The sequence below is a fragment of the Pinus tabuliformis genome, chromosome 1_1 (genome assembly GCF_031772625.1).
Source record: "Pinus tabuliformis cultivar Carrire ecotype Pingquan chromosome 1_1, CPIR1, whole genome shotgun sequence".
Taxonomy (NCBI): domain Eukaryota; kingdom Viridiplantae; phylum Streptophyta; class Pinopsida; order Pinales; family Pinaceae; genus Pinus; species Pinus tabuliformis.
In genome coordinates this window covers 270,988,746-271,005,497 of record NC_142297.1, presented here as the reverse complement: position 1 = coordinate 271,005,497, position 16,752 = coordinate 270,988,746, and the positions used below count along the sequence as shown (strand labels likewise).

Below are 16,752 nucleotides of genomic sequence, written 5' to 3'. Positions count from 1 at the left end.
TTCTTTTTTATTATAGAAATAAATTATTAAAAAGTCTCAATTAATCTCTTTCTAAAAGTTCCATAAATAATATTGGTCTTAGTGAATATTAATCATCATCATCAAATTGAAAAAAAAAAAAAATTAATTATTAAATTAATATTTAAAAAAATACCTAAAAATAATTACTCAGTCTCATAAAAAAACCCAATTACCTTTCAAGAAAAAACACTTTTAAGCGAATAAAAATGATTCAACCCTCCCATATAAAAAAAGGGGATAGCAACTACTTATATTTCATATATAAAATATTAAGACAAAAAAGCCAAATGAATAAATTTATTTTAAAAAACATTATATGGGCTAAAACTAACCATAAAACACTAAACATAGAACAAGACACAGCATATTAGAATTTTTTCAAAATGTATAATTGCAGGTAAATACAACACTTACAAAAGCCACATCAAAATATTTGTTAAAACATTAATTTTCATTATTATGTCAATCCGTATATGCGCACATCTTCCGTATATGCCCAGTTTCCGTATATGCCCACATCTTCTGTATATGCCCAGTTTCCGTATATGCGCACATCTTCCGTATATGCCCACATTTTTTGTATATGCCCAGTTTCCGTATATGCGCACATCTTCCGTATATGCGCACATCTTCCGTATATGCCCAGTTTCCGTATATGCGCACATCTTCTGTATATGCCCAGTCTCCGTATATGCGCACATCTTCCGTATATGCACACATCTTCCGTATATGCCCCGTTTCCATATATGCCCACATCTTCCGTATATGCCCAGTTTCCGTATATGCGCACATCTTCCGTATATGCGCACATCTTCTGTATATGCCCAGTTTCCGTATATGCGCACATCTTCCATATATGCGCACATCTTCCGTATATGCCCAGTTTCCGTATATGCGCACATCTTCCGTATATGCGCACATCTTCCGTATATGCCCAGTTTCCGTATATGACCACATCTTCCGTATATGCGCACATCTTCCGTATATGCCCAGTTTCCGTATATGCGCACATCTTCCGTATATGCCTAGGTTCCGTATATGCGCACATCTTCCGTATATGACCAGTCTCCGTATATGCGCACATCTTCCGTATATGCCCAGTTTCCGTATATGCACACATCTTCCGTATATGCCCAGTTTCCGTATATGCGCACATCTTCCGTATATGTGCACATCTTCCGTATATGCGCAGTTTCCGTATTTGCCCACATCTTCCGTATATGCGCTCATCTTCCGTATATGCCCAGTTTCCGTATATGCGCACATCTTCCGTATATGCCCAGTTTCCGTATATGCCCACATCTTCCGTATATGCCCAGTTTCTGTATATGCGCACATCTTCCGTATATGCCCACATTTTCTGTATATGCCCAGTTTCCGTATATGCGCACATCTTCCGTATATGCGCACATCTTCTGTATATGCCCAGTTTCCGTATATGCGCACATCTTCCGTATATGCCCAGTCTCCGTATATGCCCACATCTTCCGTATATGCACACATCTTCCGTATATGCCCAGTTTCCATATATGCCCAGTTTCCGTATATGCCCACATCTTCCGTATATGCCCAGTTTCCGTATATGCGCACATCTTCCGTATATGCGCACATCTTCCGTATATGCCCAGTTTCCGTATATGCGCACATCTTCCATATATGCGCACATCTTCCGTATATGCCCAGTTTCCGTATATGCGCACATCTTCCGTATATGCGCACATCTTCCGTATATGCCCAGTTTCCGTATATGCCCACATCTTCCGTATATACGCACATCTTCCGTATATGCCCAGTTTCCGTATATGCGCACATCTTCCGTATATGACCAGGTTCCGTATATGCGCACATCTTCCGTATATGACCAGTCTCCGTATATGCGCACATCTTCCGTATATGCCCAGTTTCCGTATATGCACACATCTTCCGTATATGCCCAGTTTCCGTATATGCGCACATCTTCCGTATATGCGCACATCTTCCGTATATGCGCAGTTTCCGTATATGCCCACATCTTCCGTATATGCGCACATCTTCCGTATATGCCCAGTTTCCGTATATGCGCACATCTTCCGTATATGCCCAGTTTCCGTATATGCGCACATCTTCCGTATATGCCCAGTCTCCGTATATGCGCACATCTTCCGTATATGCACACATCTTCCGTATATGCATAGTTTCCGTATATGCGCACATCTTCCGTATATGCCCAGTTTCCGTATATGCGCACTTCATAGGTTGAATGAATGAGGGGTGGTTGTTTTTTATAAATAAAAAATTGAATTAAAATGTAGAAAGTTAAATAATAATTTATATTATTTTTAATATATTATTTGGGTCAATTGAATTTGGTTAGAAAAGAGAATAATTATTTCTTTAAATCACTTAATTTTAAATAGTGGGAAAATTTATCATAATTTCATTGTCAAAATAACAATGTGGATGGACATCATTGGTTGTTATTTAATTTCATTGCCAAACTAACAATGTGGATAGTCATCATTGGTTGTTATCTGCTAATGAGATTGACTCATCAATTAAAAACATCAAAACATAGAATAGTTAAACAATGATTTATATTTATGATGGATCAATTAAAAATGTCAAAATTTAGAATAGTTAAGCAATAATTTATATTTATCTTCAATATGTTGTTTGGGGCAATTGAATATAGTTGGAGAGGAGAATAATGATTTCTCTTAACCACCCAATTTTTAAATAGTAGGAAAACCTATCATAACTTAGTTGTCAAACCAACAGTGTGGACAACAATCACTTGCTGCTATATGCTAATGCAGGTTGACTCACCATTGTTATTTAAGGAAAACCACCCCACTTGTAAATACCCATTGGTGGTCTATGAGGGTGCTTTGAGAAACCTTAATGCCAATTGAAAAACTTTCTTCTAAGTGTAATGGATACCCCCTTCAAAGTAGGGTTGCAATCCATTCTCAATGCTAAAGGTCTAGCTTTTGAAACCATGGTTACTACCTACACTAAGATTTCCAAATATCAACTAAACATATTTGTGAAGAGAATTGAGAAAATTCTATAAGCCATGTTATATCCTACCATGTGAAGATACAAAATCTTGACCCTTGTTGATCATAGACTTATTGGGCAACTCACTAGGATTTGGCTCTTTCACAAAACTATGAAAACTTGTTTGAAGAATACCTAGAAGCCTCATATCAAAAGACACAATGTTGTTGATCTCGTTTCCCATCAAGGATAAAAGTCAACATCCTAGGGACTTTTATATATTCTATGGTGTTTTTATAGAGGCGATACTCCTCTTTCACACACTCACATTTTCTGATTAACTCAAAAATGTGAAATTAAACATTCAACATATTCACCTATGAGTCGACCATGTGATTTTAAAGAAAATAAATATAAATAAAAAGAAGTAAATACTATCTAATTAAGTCATTCCATGGCACATATCCATTCACATATCATGAGGGAGACACATTTGAAACAAATACATAGACAAAAAATAAAGAAATTGCACATTAAGAAAAGTTAATACATGGTAATAATTAGTAATTATTTATGGGTGCTTTGAGAAACCTTAATGCCAATTGAAAAACTTTCTTCTAAGTGTAATGGATACCCCCTTCAAAGTAGGGTTGCAATCCATTCTCAATGCTAAAGGTCTAGCTTTTGAAACCATGGTTACTACCTACACTAAGATTTCCAAATATCAACTAAACATATTTGTGAAGAGAATTGAGAAAATTCTAGAAGCCATGCTATATCCTACCATGTGAAGATACAAAATCTTGGCCCTTGTTGATCATAGACTTATTGGGCAACTCACTAGGATTTGGCTCTTTCACAAAACTATGAAAACTTGTTTGAAGAATACCTATAAGCCTCATATCAAAAGACACAATGTTGTTGATCTCGTTTCCCGTCAAGGATAAAAGTCAAAATCCTAGGGACTTTTATATATTCTATGGTGTTTTTATAGAGGTGATACTCCTCTTTCACACACTCACATTTTCTGATTAACTCAAAAATGTGGAATTAAACATTCAACATATTCACCTTTGAGTGGACCATGTGATTTTAAAGAAAATAAATAAAAACAAAAAGAAGTAAATACTATCTAATTAAGTCATTCCATGGCACATATCCATTCACATATCATGAGGGAGACACATTTGAAACAAATACATAGACAAAAAATAAAGAAATGGTCCAAATATTTTAAAGAGCTCTAAAATGATTTCATTCAATATCATAAACAATCATAGGAGAACATTCATGAGATTTCAATGCTTAATTAAAAGTATACGAAACCACAAATTCCATGCGCTCTTGGAAATAGCTCTCTATAAGAGTCAAAAAGATATTACAAACTTTAAGTTCAAATAGAGCAAGTGTGTAAAGTACTCTACAAAATTCCTAATACTTAAATGTAAATTGAATGCATTCATCCTTAAGGGACTAGAATGGAACTCGAATGGGACTCTTGAGGAACAATAAATAGTATATATTAAGCTAGAAGAAAGCAAAAGGAAGGCAGACAGAATTACAAATGTATAACAAACTTTACAAAGTTGGATGATTTAAGACTAGGGAGAAATAAATGGGAATTGCTTCAAATAAAATATAGAACACTCGCAAAATTGCAGAAGGATGAACGACTTAATGAATTATCTATCCCTTATAGCATCAAATGTTGGAGTATACATTAGTCTTTGCATATTTGTTAATCTAACCAATGGGGAAGTTATTCAGGATTAACAATTTCATTTAAATATTTTCTAAGCCATTCTTTAATATAATCCATAGGAAGGACGATTATGTCGTGTCTTACATCTAATGCAAAAGTATGCTCATATGTTTCTTTTGTATTTGAACATAATTGATTGATGACTGATAGTTGGTCTTCATTCTCATTATCATATGTAACTAACCATTTTTTTATTTCTTCCTTCAAAGAATTTGTTAAGTTGTCGAACTCATTACCCCATAATGTCTTAATAACTTCCAATTCTTGTAGCACATCTTTTGGAACTAACATGGAGTCTGTAATCATTATTGACCCTTGAATATCTTCAACAACTTTAATACATTTAAAGAAACTATTGCTTCGTTAGTCATTAATCTTTGTACACTCAAAAATAGCATCCTTTAACATTTTGATTCTAGCATATAATCTTGCCTTTATCTATTTTATTTGCTCCCCATTTGAAATCCCTTGTTGGGTTTTTTGAAAGTCATTAAGGGTAGAAATTCTAGTAATAAATATCATTAAATCACTATGAGCAAAGTGTTAATCATGTTCCAAGTCCTTTAGCAAATAATTTGTAAAAGAAGAAATCTTTGAGAGAGCTTTCTTAAATTTAGAAATAGCTCCCATGCGTGTTCAGTAACTATTAGTCACATATTGATATTGTCTACGACTTAAGTCCTAATTCCATTCAATGGTTTTATTGCCTTCATAATTCTATTTAGTGTATTAAGCGTGACTGTTGGTACAAGTTCTAGGTTTGGGATAGCTAAAGGGTGCATAAATGAAGGTCTATGGCTGACAGCTTCTTCAAGTTCATTGATCTTCCTCTTTAATCACATGTTCTCAATTTCTTGCTCTATGTCAATATGTGTAAGTGTGTCCCTTTTAGCCATATGTAATTTAAGAAGTCTAGTAGGTCCAACTCCTAAGACATCTACTTTCGACTTTCATTTCTTTGTCACCTTCTTGTTCCTAATATGCACCTTCTCAATTTGTAACTTCATACTAGTCTTATCATAATGAGTATTATGCATAGTAATAATTGTTCTTCAAAAATGGTTGGCTCCTATATAGTTAATTATTCTACTATTCTTTGAATTTCTACTAGACATAGTGCTACCCAATCGAGGACTACAATAATATTTACTTTCATGTCGGTGAGCCCTTCTGCTTGTTTTGACTATTTCTTACTAGAACTTATATTACTTCTTGATGAGGTAACCATGGTATGGGATTTATCCAAACTACCATGATGGGGTGGTTCTTCACCATCATCTCCATTAGAGCATCATTCATTACTCTCTCCACAGGTTATAATTATCTCTTTTTCTTAGGGCCTAGGGAGGGACTCCGACGAGTCTGTGGGGCTTATAAGGGTTATACACTTGTAGGGTTCTTCCCTCTTTCCTTGATTTTGGTATTCTATTCTAAAGTGGAATTAACTTTTGTGATTAAATCATCATTTATTCTCTTGGAAGAATTTTCTTGTAACATTCGAGTTCTTCACACTAATTAAGACAAGGAATGACTTTTGATTTTAGAAATTCGAGTTCATCTCATCATTATAATATCTTAGTTTTATTCTTCCTCGTATTTCTTTATCACGGCAAAACTTTTCATTAAATATTATGTCACTTTAGCTTGAGCAAAAAGTGACTTTGAATAAAGTGAAAAATAATTTTAAGAAACCTCTTACTTTCATAATACTTATCCATATATATAATATACATAATCATATCCATAATTTTAATAACAAAAAAAACTTGTTTAGTTTTATAATAAAATAAGATTTATTAAATATTAATATTTTAAATATTAATTTTTATATTAATTAAAAAGTAATTATTATATTTTTTCCAACCCATGGCTTAAATATAATTTACAAAAAATTAAATAAACTTTCTATAAAAATATTTTATTAATTAAAAATAAATAATTTACAAAATTTCTAAATAAACTTTTTATAAAAAAATTATAACTTTTATACCTTCACTTTATTATTTAAAAATAAATTTAAAGTAGGAACTATATCTCAACTAATAACAACATCTTTTAATTGTAATTCTTATATTTTAGTTTTTGGAAAGAATTAATATTTAACGTAATTAATCATTATTTATAAGTGAGTTAGGGCATAGTTTCAGTCTTATCAAATATTATGAATTCTAAATAATTGAATTTATTTGTAACGATGATGTAATGATGCTAAGATTAAGATTATTTGGAACAAAACTTCCGTTATAACCTTGGACATTGATATTGTTTGTTTTTATGGCCAAGATAAGAGATATTTTTGGAACAAAACTCGCATTATAACCTTGGGATATTGATACTATTTGTTTTAAGGAGAATCCTACCTCGATAATGAACCCACAACTAATGATCCTCTAAACTTTAGGTTTTGTTTTTTGTTTTTTCTTTTGGTTGAAGTAGTTCTATTAAATGCAAGGAGAAAATAACAATAACGCATAGATAATTTTCATTATTTTATTAATGGTTTTTTTTTAGTACATTAAAGTTGTAACTAAAATTAGATGTTGGCATTTTAAAGACATACTTAGCACCTGGAAACAATTTTTGGAAAAAAAAAATGATGTATTAAAAAGTCTAAAAAATACATAGATTACATATATTGAAACTGTCCTTGTAGCCCCTTTATAGATAAAACAATGGCTAAAGTTATATTATTGTAGCCTAAGTCATTTAAACTTGCTGGAATGTTTAGCCTTCAAAGTAGCAAACCTAGTGGGTTTAGTGAGAGCAATGCTAGTTGAGCATATATGCTCTATGTATTGTTTGCGTGACTTGAACCCACGTGCTTTCAAGTCCTTTGGCGTGATTTTGGTCCTTTTAACCATAGCATCAACATTTATCTTTTTTGTTTTCTGTGGAAATTAAAACATTATCAATAAATATCAAAATCCACATAGATATAATGAAAATATGCTGACCATGTAACGAATATGAAAAGACATTTCATTGACTAGCTATCAATAAATATCAAAATCTATATAGATATAATGAGAATATGGTGAACATGTAAGGAATATGAAAAGAAAATGCATTAACTAGTCATAAAAAAATATGTCAATGTTATTATGAGCTAAGATATGTAGTATATAACTTACCTCTCCTAATTTATCTTGAAGTCTAGGTGAATGCCGCAATGGTTGAGGAGAATGTGATTTTTGCTGAGTATCATGTCCACCATCATACATGATTTTTGCTATCATTTTTCACGTCTGTTCACCCATCATATCAATTAAAAGCACGTGCTGTAACCCGTCGACCGTCCGATCATCCCACGAAGATCTGATGGTATACGCTGCTCCCACCCTGTGAACCTGCACGCTTGTTAGTTAGCAGGGAAAGCGGTTTCCCACGAGTCATGTCCGCCACGCGTCACAAATCCGTTGGATCGCGCCCCCGCATACAGAAACCGCCCGCCTCCAATAAGCGATGCGGGGAAACCACTTTCTGCCATCCTGTACGACCCCGCGCGTTATCACCCACGCATGTAAGCCACCCGTCGACCGTCCGATCATCCATCCTGCGATCCGACGGCCCGTGATCCTCCATTCGCGTTCTCTCCCGATGGCCTCCGTAATCCAATCTCCACCGTTCATTTACGCAATCCAATGGTTGATGTTGTCCCGGTGTTGTCTATGCCTCCCGCCATGAGATCGCAGTCGTTCGCCAGTCCCATCCAACGGCTAGCATTCGTTCTTAGCTCCTCATTTGTTTTCCATGCAATTTTCATGTTTTTGGCCTGCCTCGTGCTTCCAAGGGGTGAAGGTGATCATCCTCCAGCACTATGCAATTAATACTTCACCCACTGCATTCAAGAGACAACACGGCCGAGGAAGGAAAGTACTGCCTCGAGCAGTTGAATTCATTTACCACTTATGGAGTTTTTGTCCCATATGGTACTCCACCTGCTCAAAGAAGGACGGCCGAATAGCAGAAAGGTCATTTTGTCCATTAAAACAATCAAATTGTATCAAAGACCATATCTGATTGTAAATGTGGCTGGTGGCTAGTTATGACCCCTACACGCTTTGAACAGCAGAGCAATTTTGTAAACAAACTCCATATATACCCAAAAACGAGAATGTAATAGGCGTTGAGGGTTGATGAATGTTATCTTGATGTAAAGTTCAACTTCTGGAGACTGCAACTACTGTGATACCTGCAGCGTCTGGTCTTCATTTTCAGCTAATACAAGCTTCTTTTACTGCTAATTGCTCACTTTCCACTTCTTCTTTGTTCCAGGTTGTGCCTGTTATACATTTATTCATGTGTTGTTGATGTTTAGCATTAGAGGGGCTGTCATCCCACCTCTGTGTTATAATTTAGCATGCACCATTGAATGTGTATGCAGGTTTCTGTTGTTTTAATGCCAGAGAGATGTCATCCTGTCTGTGCATTAGGAGATAGATTTGTAGACCTTTTAACTGGTTGCAGTTGGCCATCACAAGGTCCTGTGCATCTGCTGGTGTGATCAGTATTCTCCATCATCACAATTTCCTTAAACTGTGAGTAATTGGTGGTCTAAAGCCTTGTAGTCTGGGGGTGTTCACCCATATCTGGGGTTAATCATAGTAGAAGTGGTTATCTGGCTTGAATATGCAGCATTTCTTTCATTCATCCACCATTTTCCAACATTTTATTTGAGTTTGTAATGTTCCCGAGAATCTCTGAGATACAACCTAGGAGAGTTTCTTGGGGTGATAACACCTACCATCGCTAGTGATTTGGGATTTGAAAATATGGAAAATTGTGAAAAGGGACCTTTTTGGATTTTTCCAAAACTAGCTTAATCCAAAAAAACTAAAAGTCAGATATCTGGATAGGTGGGGATTTTCCCTATGTTAATTGTTATCATTATGGCATGAGGTGTCATGGGCTAGAGACACGACAACACTAAAGTGGAGACCAGGTAGTAGTCTTATGGAGGTGTCATGGACTACATAAGTTCTGGATAACAATAGTACAAAAATCCAAGAAATTTAGATGAACAAAACTTTTAGAAATCCCCAAATCCGAATGTCCAAAGGGACAAACTATTGACTGTAGCAACAAAAATGAAAACCTAGACTTGAATGGATCCATATGTTTTGGAATCCTGGATGCATACAAAAATTCTCATAATAGAGACTCAAGAAAAATCCCAGATCTAGATTCAAAAGGTGGGGGTCACTAACATGTATAGTAAGGAAATGACCACATACAGTGGTGACACATGGACAGAGGACTAGGACATGTCAATGACATATTGCTTATGTAGCATTCTATCATGATGACACGTGGGAAAAAATAGTTCCATGTGTCTAACATGTGGCAATGGTACAAATGTTGATGTGGTACTTAGAAGGGAAGGCCTTCAGAAGGACATATCTTTGTGTCCAAAACTCAAATGTCGATAAAGTTTATATCATTGAAATCTCTTGACGAGTAGAAGACGATGGTGACCTAGAAGTTAGGGTCTTATGTGAGTAAAGGAAAGTAAAAATATTATAACCCCACCTCCTTAAACTAACTTAGAGAAATAGATATGTTAGAACTTCATTAGATACCCTCTTGAACTTAGTGAATAATATCGTTGCTCAAGTTAATTTATGCTTACCCTAGCTAACTCCTAGCAAAAAAGTTCTTCCTTAATTACCCAAACTAAGCTAAGGGCTTTGTTGGTTCTCTTGAAGCAATAAATGCAACCTTATTCATATCCAACTTTAAGTTTTATTTGGTTTTAATTAATATTTTATGGTAATTTATTAGTTGCACTAATTTATAAGGATTTTATATTTGCACACTATTATTATGGAGTGTATTTATTAATTTCTTTAAATAATATTTTGTTAAACTTTTATTTGTTCCATAATGGGATATATATATATATATATATATATATCTTAAAAATAGAAATTTTAGAATTCTAATTTAATTATTAATAATTATTATGCAAATGGTAAGGATTTAACCCCCACAAAATATTTTAGAATATTTTTAGTAGTAATTATAAATTAAAGATTGAGATTTATTTCAAAAGTAGTTATGTTTTTTTCCTTTTAATTAAATCGATTAATTATATATTGTCAAATGAACATGCATCATATAATCATGAGTGTGTTATAGTTTTTTTTAGATATGTGCTATTAGTAAACCATGGTATTGGCCACTATCATTGTAACAAAACCTATTTCCATATTAAAAATCTCCATGCAAAGTGGAAATAAATCTCTATAAGTAAAAATCTTATTACATATTTCTTTACCTATTTCTTTAAATGCATGTCTAAATCATATGATAATAATAATAATATTAAAATTTACTTTAATTATTTTTTATTTTTTATTTTAACAATATTAATATTAGATACATCATAAAGTAAGTGTAAACCTTTGTATATAATTATGTTAATAAGCATGTCTATTTTGGAGTAGGCTTTTCAGAATTTTAATTTAATTATCAATTGTTGGGATTTAACCACCATAGAATATTCTTAATAGCATGCAAAAATTAAAACAATGAGATTTATTCTCATAACTATGTCTTTTTTGCCCTTTTAATTAAATGAATTATAGTTTTTTGAGCATGTTGTATAAATAAACTATGGTATTAAAAATTTTATGATATAGAGAAAAAGGATCTCCAAGTTAAAAATTTTGTTACATATTTTTTTAAAGAAATATAAATTTAATTTATATACTAATTCTTTTTATCATTAATAGTTATTTTATTATTTTAAATAAAATTAAAATTTAATTAATTTTTATGATTTTTTAAATTTTAATGTTTTGATGTTTATTATAAATTAATACTATTTATATACTAATTTTAATATAATTTTTAAAAATATAACATTTAAATAATTATTTTTATTTTTTATTTAAAAATAAAATATATTTGAAAATAAAATAAATTTAAAAATAATAAAATGATAATTTAGAATATATATACCTGCCCAAAAAATAATTTATTCACAAATATATTCTCAACTCCATGCAAAAGCCCTATTTGACTGTCAAAATATCCCGTATCGCATGTCAAATTCATTTACTTTAGTGTTACATCAAATTCTTTCCAAAAAGAGTTTTCTAATATTGTAAATACCGTAAACTTTTCAATATTCCCCCTTTTCTACTTATAACCTCTGGAATTTTCAATGAAGGGAGGAATCATGCAAATTTTTTCCCCTGGGAAAATCAGTAACTTTCATTAATATTTTGAAAATTACATAAGCAGATGCCGCGGCATTACTGTCAAAGTTCATACAAAATTCACCTTTTCAGGTAGTTCTCAGAGTCATAACAAAAAGTTCTAGTTACATCCATGATCTGTGCTTTACAGCCTATTTACTAATACAAAAAGTTCTTGTTCATAAATATATCAGCAGTTCATATTGTTCTCTGTTCACTATTTTAGCTGTTGGGACTGTTGTCTCGCTGCATCCTCTGATCTATATATGGCCGGTGGTAAAACTGATGTTCCTCCGACCCATTCTGCTCCACTATTTGTCCATTGCCTCGTGGAAGTGACGAGGCCTCTTTGGATAGTTTGTCAGCCTCGCTATTGTGTTCTCTGTAAATATGCACACATGTAAAATGTTCAAATGCTGCTTTGAGAGTAAGAGTATTTTGAAATAAATTGCTGAGCATGTGTACATGGCAATTTGTCACATTATTAATCCAATTTACAACCACCATTGAATCCCCGAATATGTTGAGTTGTGTAATATGATGAGATAAAGCAAAATGAAGTAGATTATATAATGCAGAGAGCTCAGCAAAATTGTTTGTTCCAATACCAAAACCCAATTTTGCAAGATATCTATGATTTTCGTTAAAGTGCAATACAAATCCACCGCCACACCCTGTTTGATTCGATGCACCATCGAAAAAAGCCCAAGGGATTGTTCTGTCAATCTCAGGCATAGGCTGTATAACACGGGTTCTGGTTGGGGACGGTTCAGGAAGTTCCTGGTATGCTGCTATGACTGCTATTTCAATATGGCTTCCCGAGAAAGGTTTATCTTCAAAAATGGCTCTGTTTCGAGCAAGCCATGCATACCAAATGGCCACAGGGGGGAGGTTTAATAGTTTGGATTCCGGGTGGCTACGGGCCCATGAGCACCAAGCCTCCTGTAGGTCAGCGCCGCTCCAATCTCCCGTAATTCCCAACTGTTGACAGATATTCCTCCAAATGCTTTGAAACGTCGGGCAAGACAAGAATATGTGGTCTGTGTATTCAGATGCATTTTTGCAGAATATGCACCATGAGGGTCCCTGGATGGCTCTGCGGGTTAACTGTTCACCGGTAGGAACTATATCATGAAGCGCACACCAGAAGAAAAGCTTAGATCGAGGAGTGGCCCTTAACTTCCAAATGGAGTGCCACCAAGGTTGAACCTGATCCGGAGATCTGTGAGCAATGAGGGCACAATAGCCTTGTTTTGGGACATATGAACCATGGTCGGCCGGGCACCAGATCAATTCATCAGGCCCTTGCTTAATACAAATATGGGATTCAGATAGGGCCATGATGTATTGATCCCATTCCTGATGCCATTGGTTAGGTAGATCCAAAGAGTGGGCAGTTTTCCACGCCTGAGAAAAAATATCAGTGTGAAGTGGATCAGCGATCTGTGCAAAATGTTGTATCCCCCGGCCTTGTAAATAATCAATAATCTCCTGGTTTAATATATGTCTGCCTCCACTATTGCTCCAAGGGTCCAGGCCAATCCTGCCTGTCATTCCATCATTGATGCGCCATGCCAAGTTGTCCCGAATGAGAGGGAGTGAGTCAATCAAGGCCTTCCATACAGATGAGCCCCCCTTTGAAGACCAGGATGGAAGACGTGCCCAATCCATCATATTTTGAGGCCAAATGTATTTGTGGTATGTAACATGAGTCCACAGATTTTGTCTAGTGAGCAAGATCCATCCCATCTTGGCAGCAAGTGCTTTAGCGAAGTCAGGGAGCTCCTTGAGGCCCCATCCACCCCACTTCTTAGGTAATGATATTTTCTTCCAGCTGATCCAAGCAAATGTACGTTTCTCCTGATTCCCATTCCAAAGATAACGGTTACAAAGCTGCTGTATCCTCCCCAGGATAGTCATAGGAATCCATGCTAGTGCCATCCAGAAGACTGGGGTAGCTTCTAGCACTGATTTTATGAGCACCAGTCTGCCAGCTCTAGATAGATATCTGTGGCTCCAACCCAGTAGCCTCTTTTCAAGTTTGGCAATCAACCAGGCCCAATCAGCAATCCTTTGGCAAGAGGGCTTCAGATTGAAACCGAGGTATTTAAGACCTCTATCTAAAGAGTGCACCAAGAAAGGAAAAGCCTGTAGTGCAATCCTGGTCTCTTGGACCGAGGTGCGAGCACATGTGATGGTGGATTTCGATTGGTTAGGCAACATACCTGTGGCCGCAGAAAATCTTTGCAAGATTTTCAAGAAGTTCCTGGAGTCTCTGATACTTCCATCAAGAAGAATAAGAACATCATCTACAAATAGTAGATGTGTAAGATAGCACAAATCTGATATCCCAAGCCCACCAATATCCCCATTCCTCTTTGCAGCTTCCATGAGACGACTGAGTCCTTCCATAACTAAGAGAAATAGTAGTGGTGATAGTGGGCATCCCTGTCGCAGACCTCTCTCTGAGTGAAAAAAAGAGGATGCCGAGCCATTGATGAGAACACTGAACGAGGGAGAAGTGATACAAGCCATAATCCATGTAATATAGGAGTGTGGAAACCCCAGATGGATCAGAATCATCTTAAGATAGAGCCAGCTGACCCGATCGAAGGCTTTGGAGAGGTCAATTTTGAGAAGGATGGCTTTCAGACTTTTGGACCAAATGGAATGAAGGGCCTCTTGGGCGAGTCCAATGGCCTCATGTATCTGACGAGAGTCTAGGAACGCGAATTGCTGGGGAGCTATAGCCCGGGAGAGGATAGGTCTGAGTCGATTTGCTATGGTCTTGGAGATGATTTTATACAAACAGTTGCAAAGCGATATGGGTCGATAATCATCAAAGGATTCAGGGGAATCAGATTTGGGGATAAGGGCGATGAATGTGGAGTTAATAGCATGATAAATAGATCCAGTTGTACGACTCTCCTCCACCACCCTCAGCAGATCCTGTCCCAGCACCTCATAGAAAGCAAGATAGAATTCAATGGTCCATCCATCTGGGCCGGGACTTTTGTCTTTCTTGAACCACTTCATAACCCCTTCAAGTTCATCAGCTGTTACAGGCCCAGTGAGATCCGCCACATCATCATCCTCCACAAATCTAGGGAAGTGGTTAGCTACATGGATGATGTCCAGGAGTCCGACTTCCCTTGGACTCTTGTATAAATTCCTGAAGTGGGTGGTGCCGAGGTGAGCAAGCTTTTGAAAGTTATCTGCAGACTCACCATTTGGGAAGGGAAGTTTCCAAATAGTATTAGACACCTTCCTGCTCTTAGCATGGCTATGGAAAAACTTTGTGTTATCATCCCCCGCTTGAATCCATAGAGCTCTGCTTCTCAGCCGGATAGACTCCTCCCTCTCTTTGAGGATCCTGGCTTTTTGTCCTTCCAGGTTAATAAGTCTGCTCTTTTCAGCCCATGAGGTGAAACCCAAACCCCGATCGTCTGTAAGGTTACAGATATCGGCTTCTATTTGGGTAAGCTGAGAATTTTCCCTTTCGAGCTTATCCTTGGCCCACAGGATGGAAAGATGCTTTAGCTCTGCAAGATTTCTGCAGAAACTCCTAGCAAAAGATTCATTATCATTGATGGGGTGGGCTGTCCAGTAATCCTGCACCAGCTTGATATACGAGGGATCCTTCAGCCAGGTGTGATTGAATTTGAAAGGAGCTTTGGGCTTCTTAGTAGGCCCTTGAATCTCAAGATAAATGGGGTTGTGGTCCGATTGCCCCCCCGATCCAACCCATTGACGATACAGATGGACACGCTGGATGAGAGGCCCTTTAAGAAGGAATCTGTCAAGTCTACGAGCCAGAGCAGCTTCTCCTATTCTTCTATTCCTCCAGGTGGGGAGGGGACGCTGCATTGGGACATCTATATAGTTAGATTGCTCAAGCAGGTTGAACATAAAATCTGTGATGGGGTCAATATGGCCATCCGAACCCCATGATTCCCTGAAGCCTAGCGAGAAGTTTAGGTCACCTCCCAATATGATATGATCCTCGTTCAACATGGGGAGATGAAGAAGGTTCTGCCAGAAAGCTTCTCGCTGAGAGCACGGAGCATAGATATTGACAATTCTAAGGTCCAAGCCAAGGTCGGCCGAGAAGATGTCCAGTCCAATAAAACCAGCCCCCCCCCAACTGGCAGATACTTTAATGGATCGGGGGTTTATACCAATGGCTATTCCCCCAGATCGACCAATGGCATCATTAGCAGAGATAATCCATCCAGGGATCAGAGACAACAGAATATGGGAACATTGATCAGCTGAACAGAGCGTTTCTTGAAGCATGATAATGTCACAGGGCTCAGATTCGATGAGCCTCTTCAAGGCTAGTTTCTTGGAGGAACTAGCCAGTCCTCTACAATTAAATGAGAGGCACTTCATGGGGGGACACCTCTCGGGGTGTGCCCTGCTCTAAGGACCCCATCAATGGTCGATTGTCTGCCAGAGACTACCTCGGCCCCAGCAATCTTAATGGCTTTAGAAAGTAGAGATTTCCTTCCCCTGGTGCACGACCCCCCCCCTACTGAATCAACAATGCCCAACCCGGATAACTTAACGGGGGGATCCTTAGCAGGTTGCCGAGGACGAAGGAAGTATGGGTGCGGAGGGGAAGATGGAAATGGGGTAGGGCAATCCGAGAGGGGATGAGTGGTGGTGATAGGATCCACAGAGGTAGAGGGAGCAGTTCTGAGGGGGCATTGAATCATTGATACAGGAGATGAGGGTTCAATCATATCAATCGATGAAAGAACATGAGAAACGGAGATCTCGGAGGAC

General features: G+C 36.7%; 1 protein-coding gene across 1 annotated transcript; it reads right to left on the bottom strand.

Annotated features, from left to right (window-relative positions):
• Window positions 1-12,186: 12,186 nt before the first annotated feature.
• On the bottom strand, window positions 12,187-16,260 carry LOC149212588 (uncharacterized). Its single transcript, XM_089388734.1, has 3 exons — window positions 14,976-16,260; window positions 14,190-14,273; window positions 12,187-14,084 (listed from the first exon to the last, which is right to left on the bottom strand). The coding sequence occupies exons 1-3, from the start codon at window positions 16,258-16,260 to the stop codon at window positions 12,187-12,189; spliced, it is 3,267 nt and encodes a 1,088-aa protein (XP_089244860.1).
• Between the last annotated feature and the right edge of the window lie 492 nt (window positions 16,261-16,752).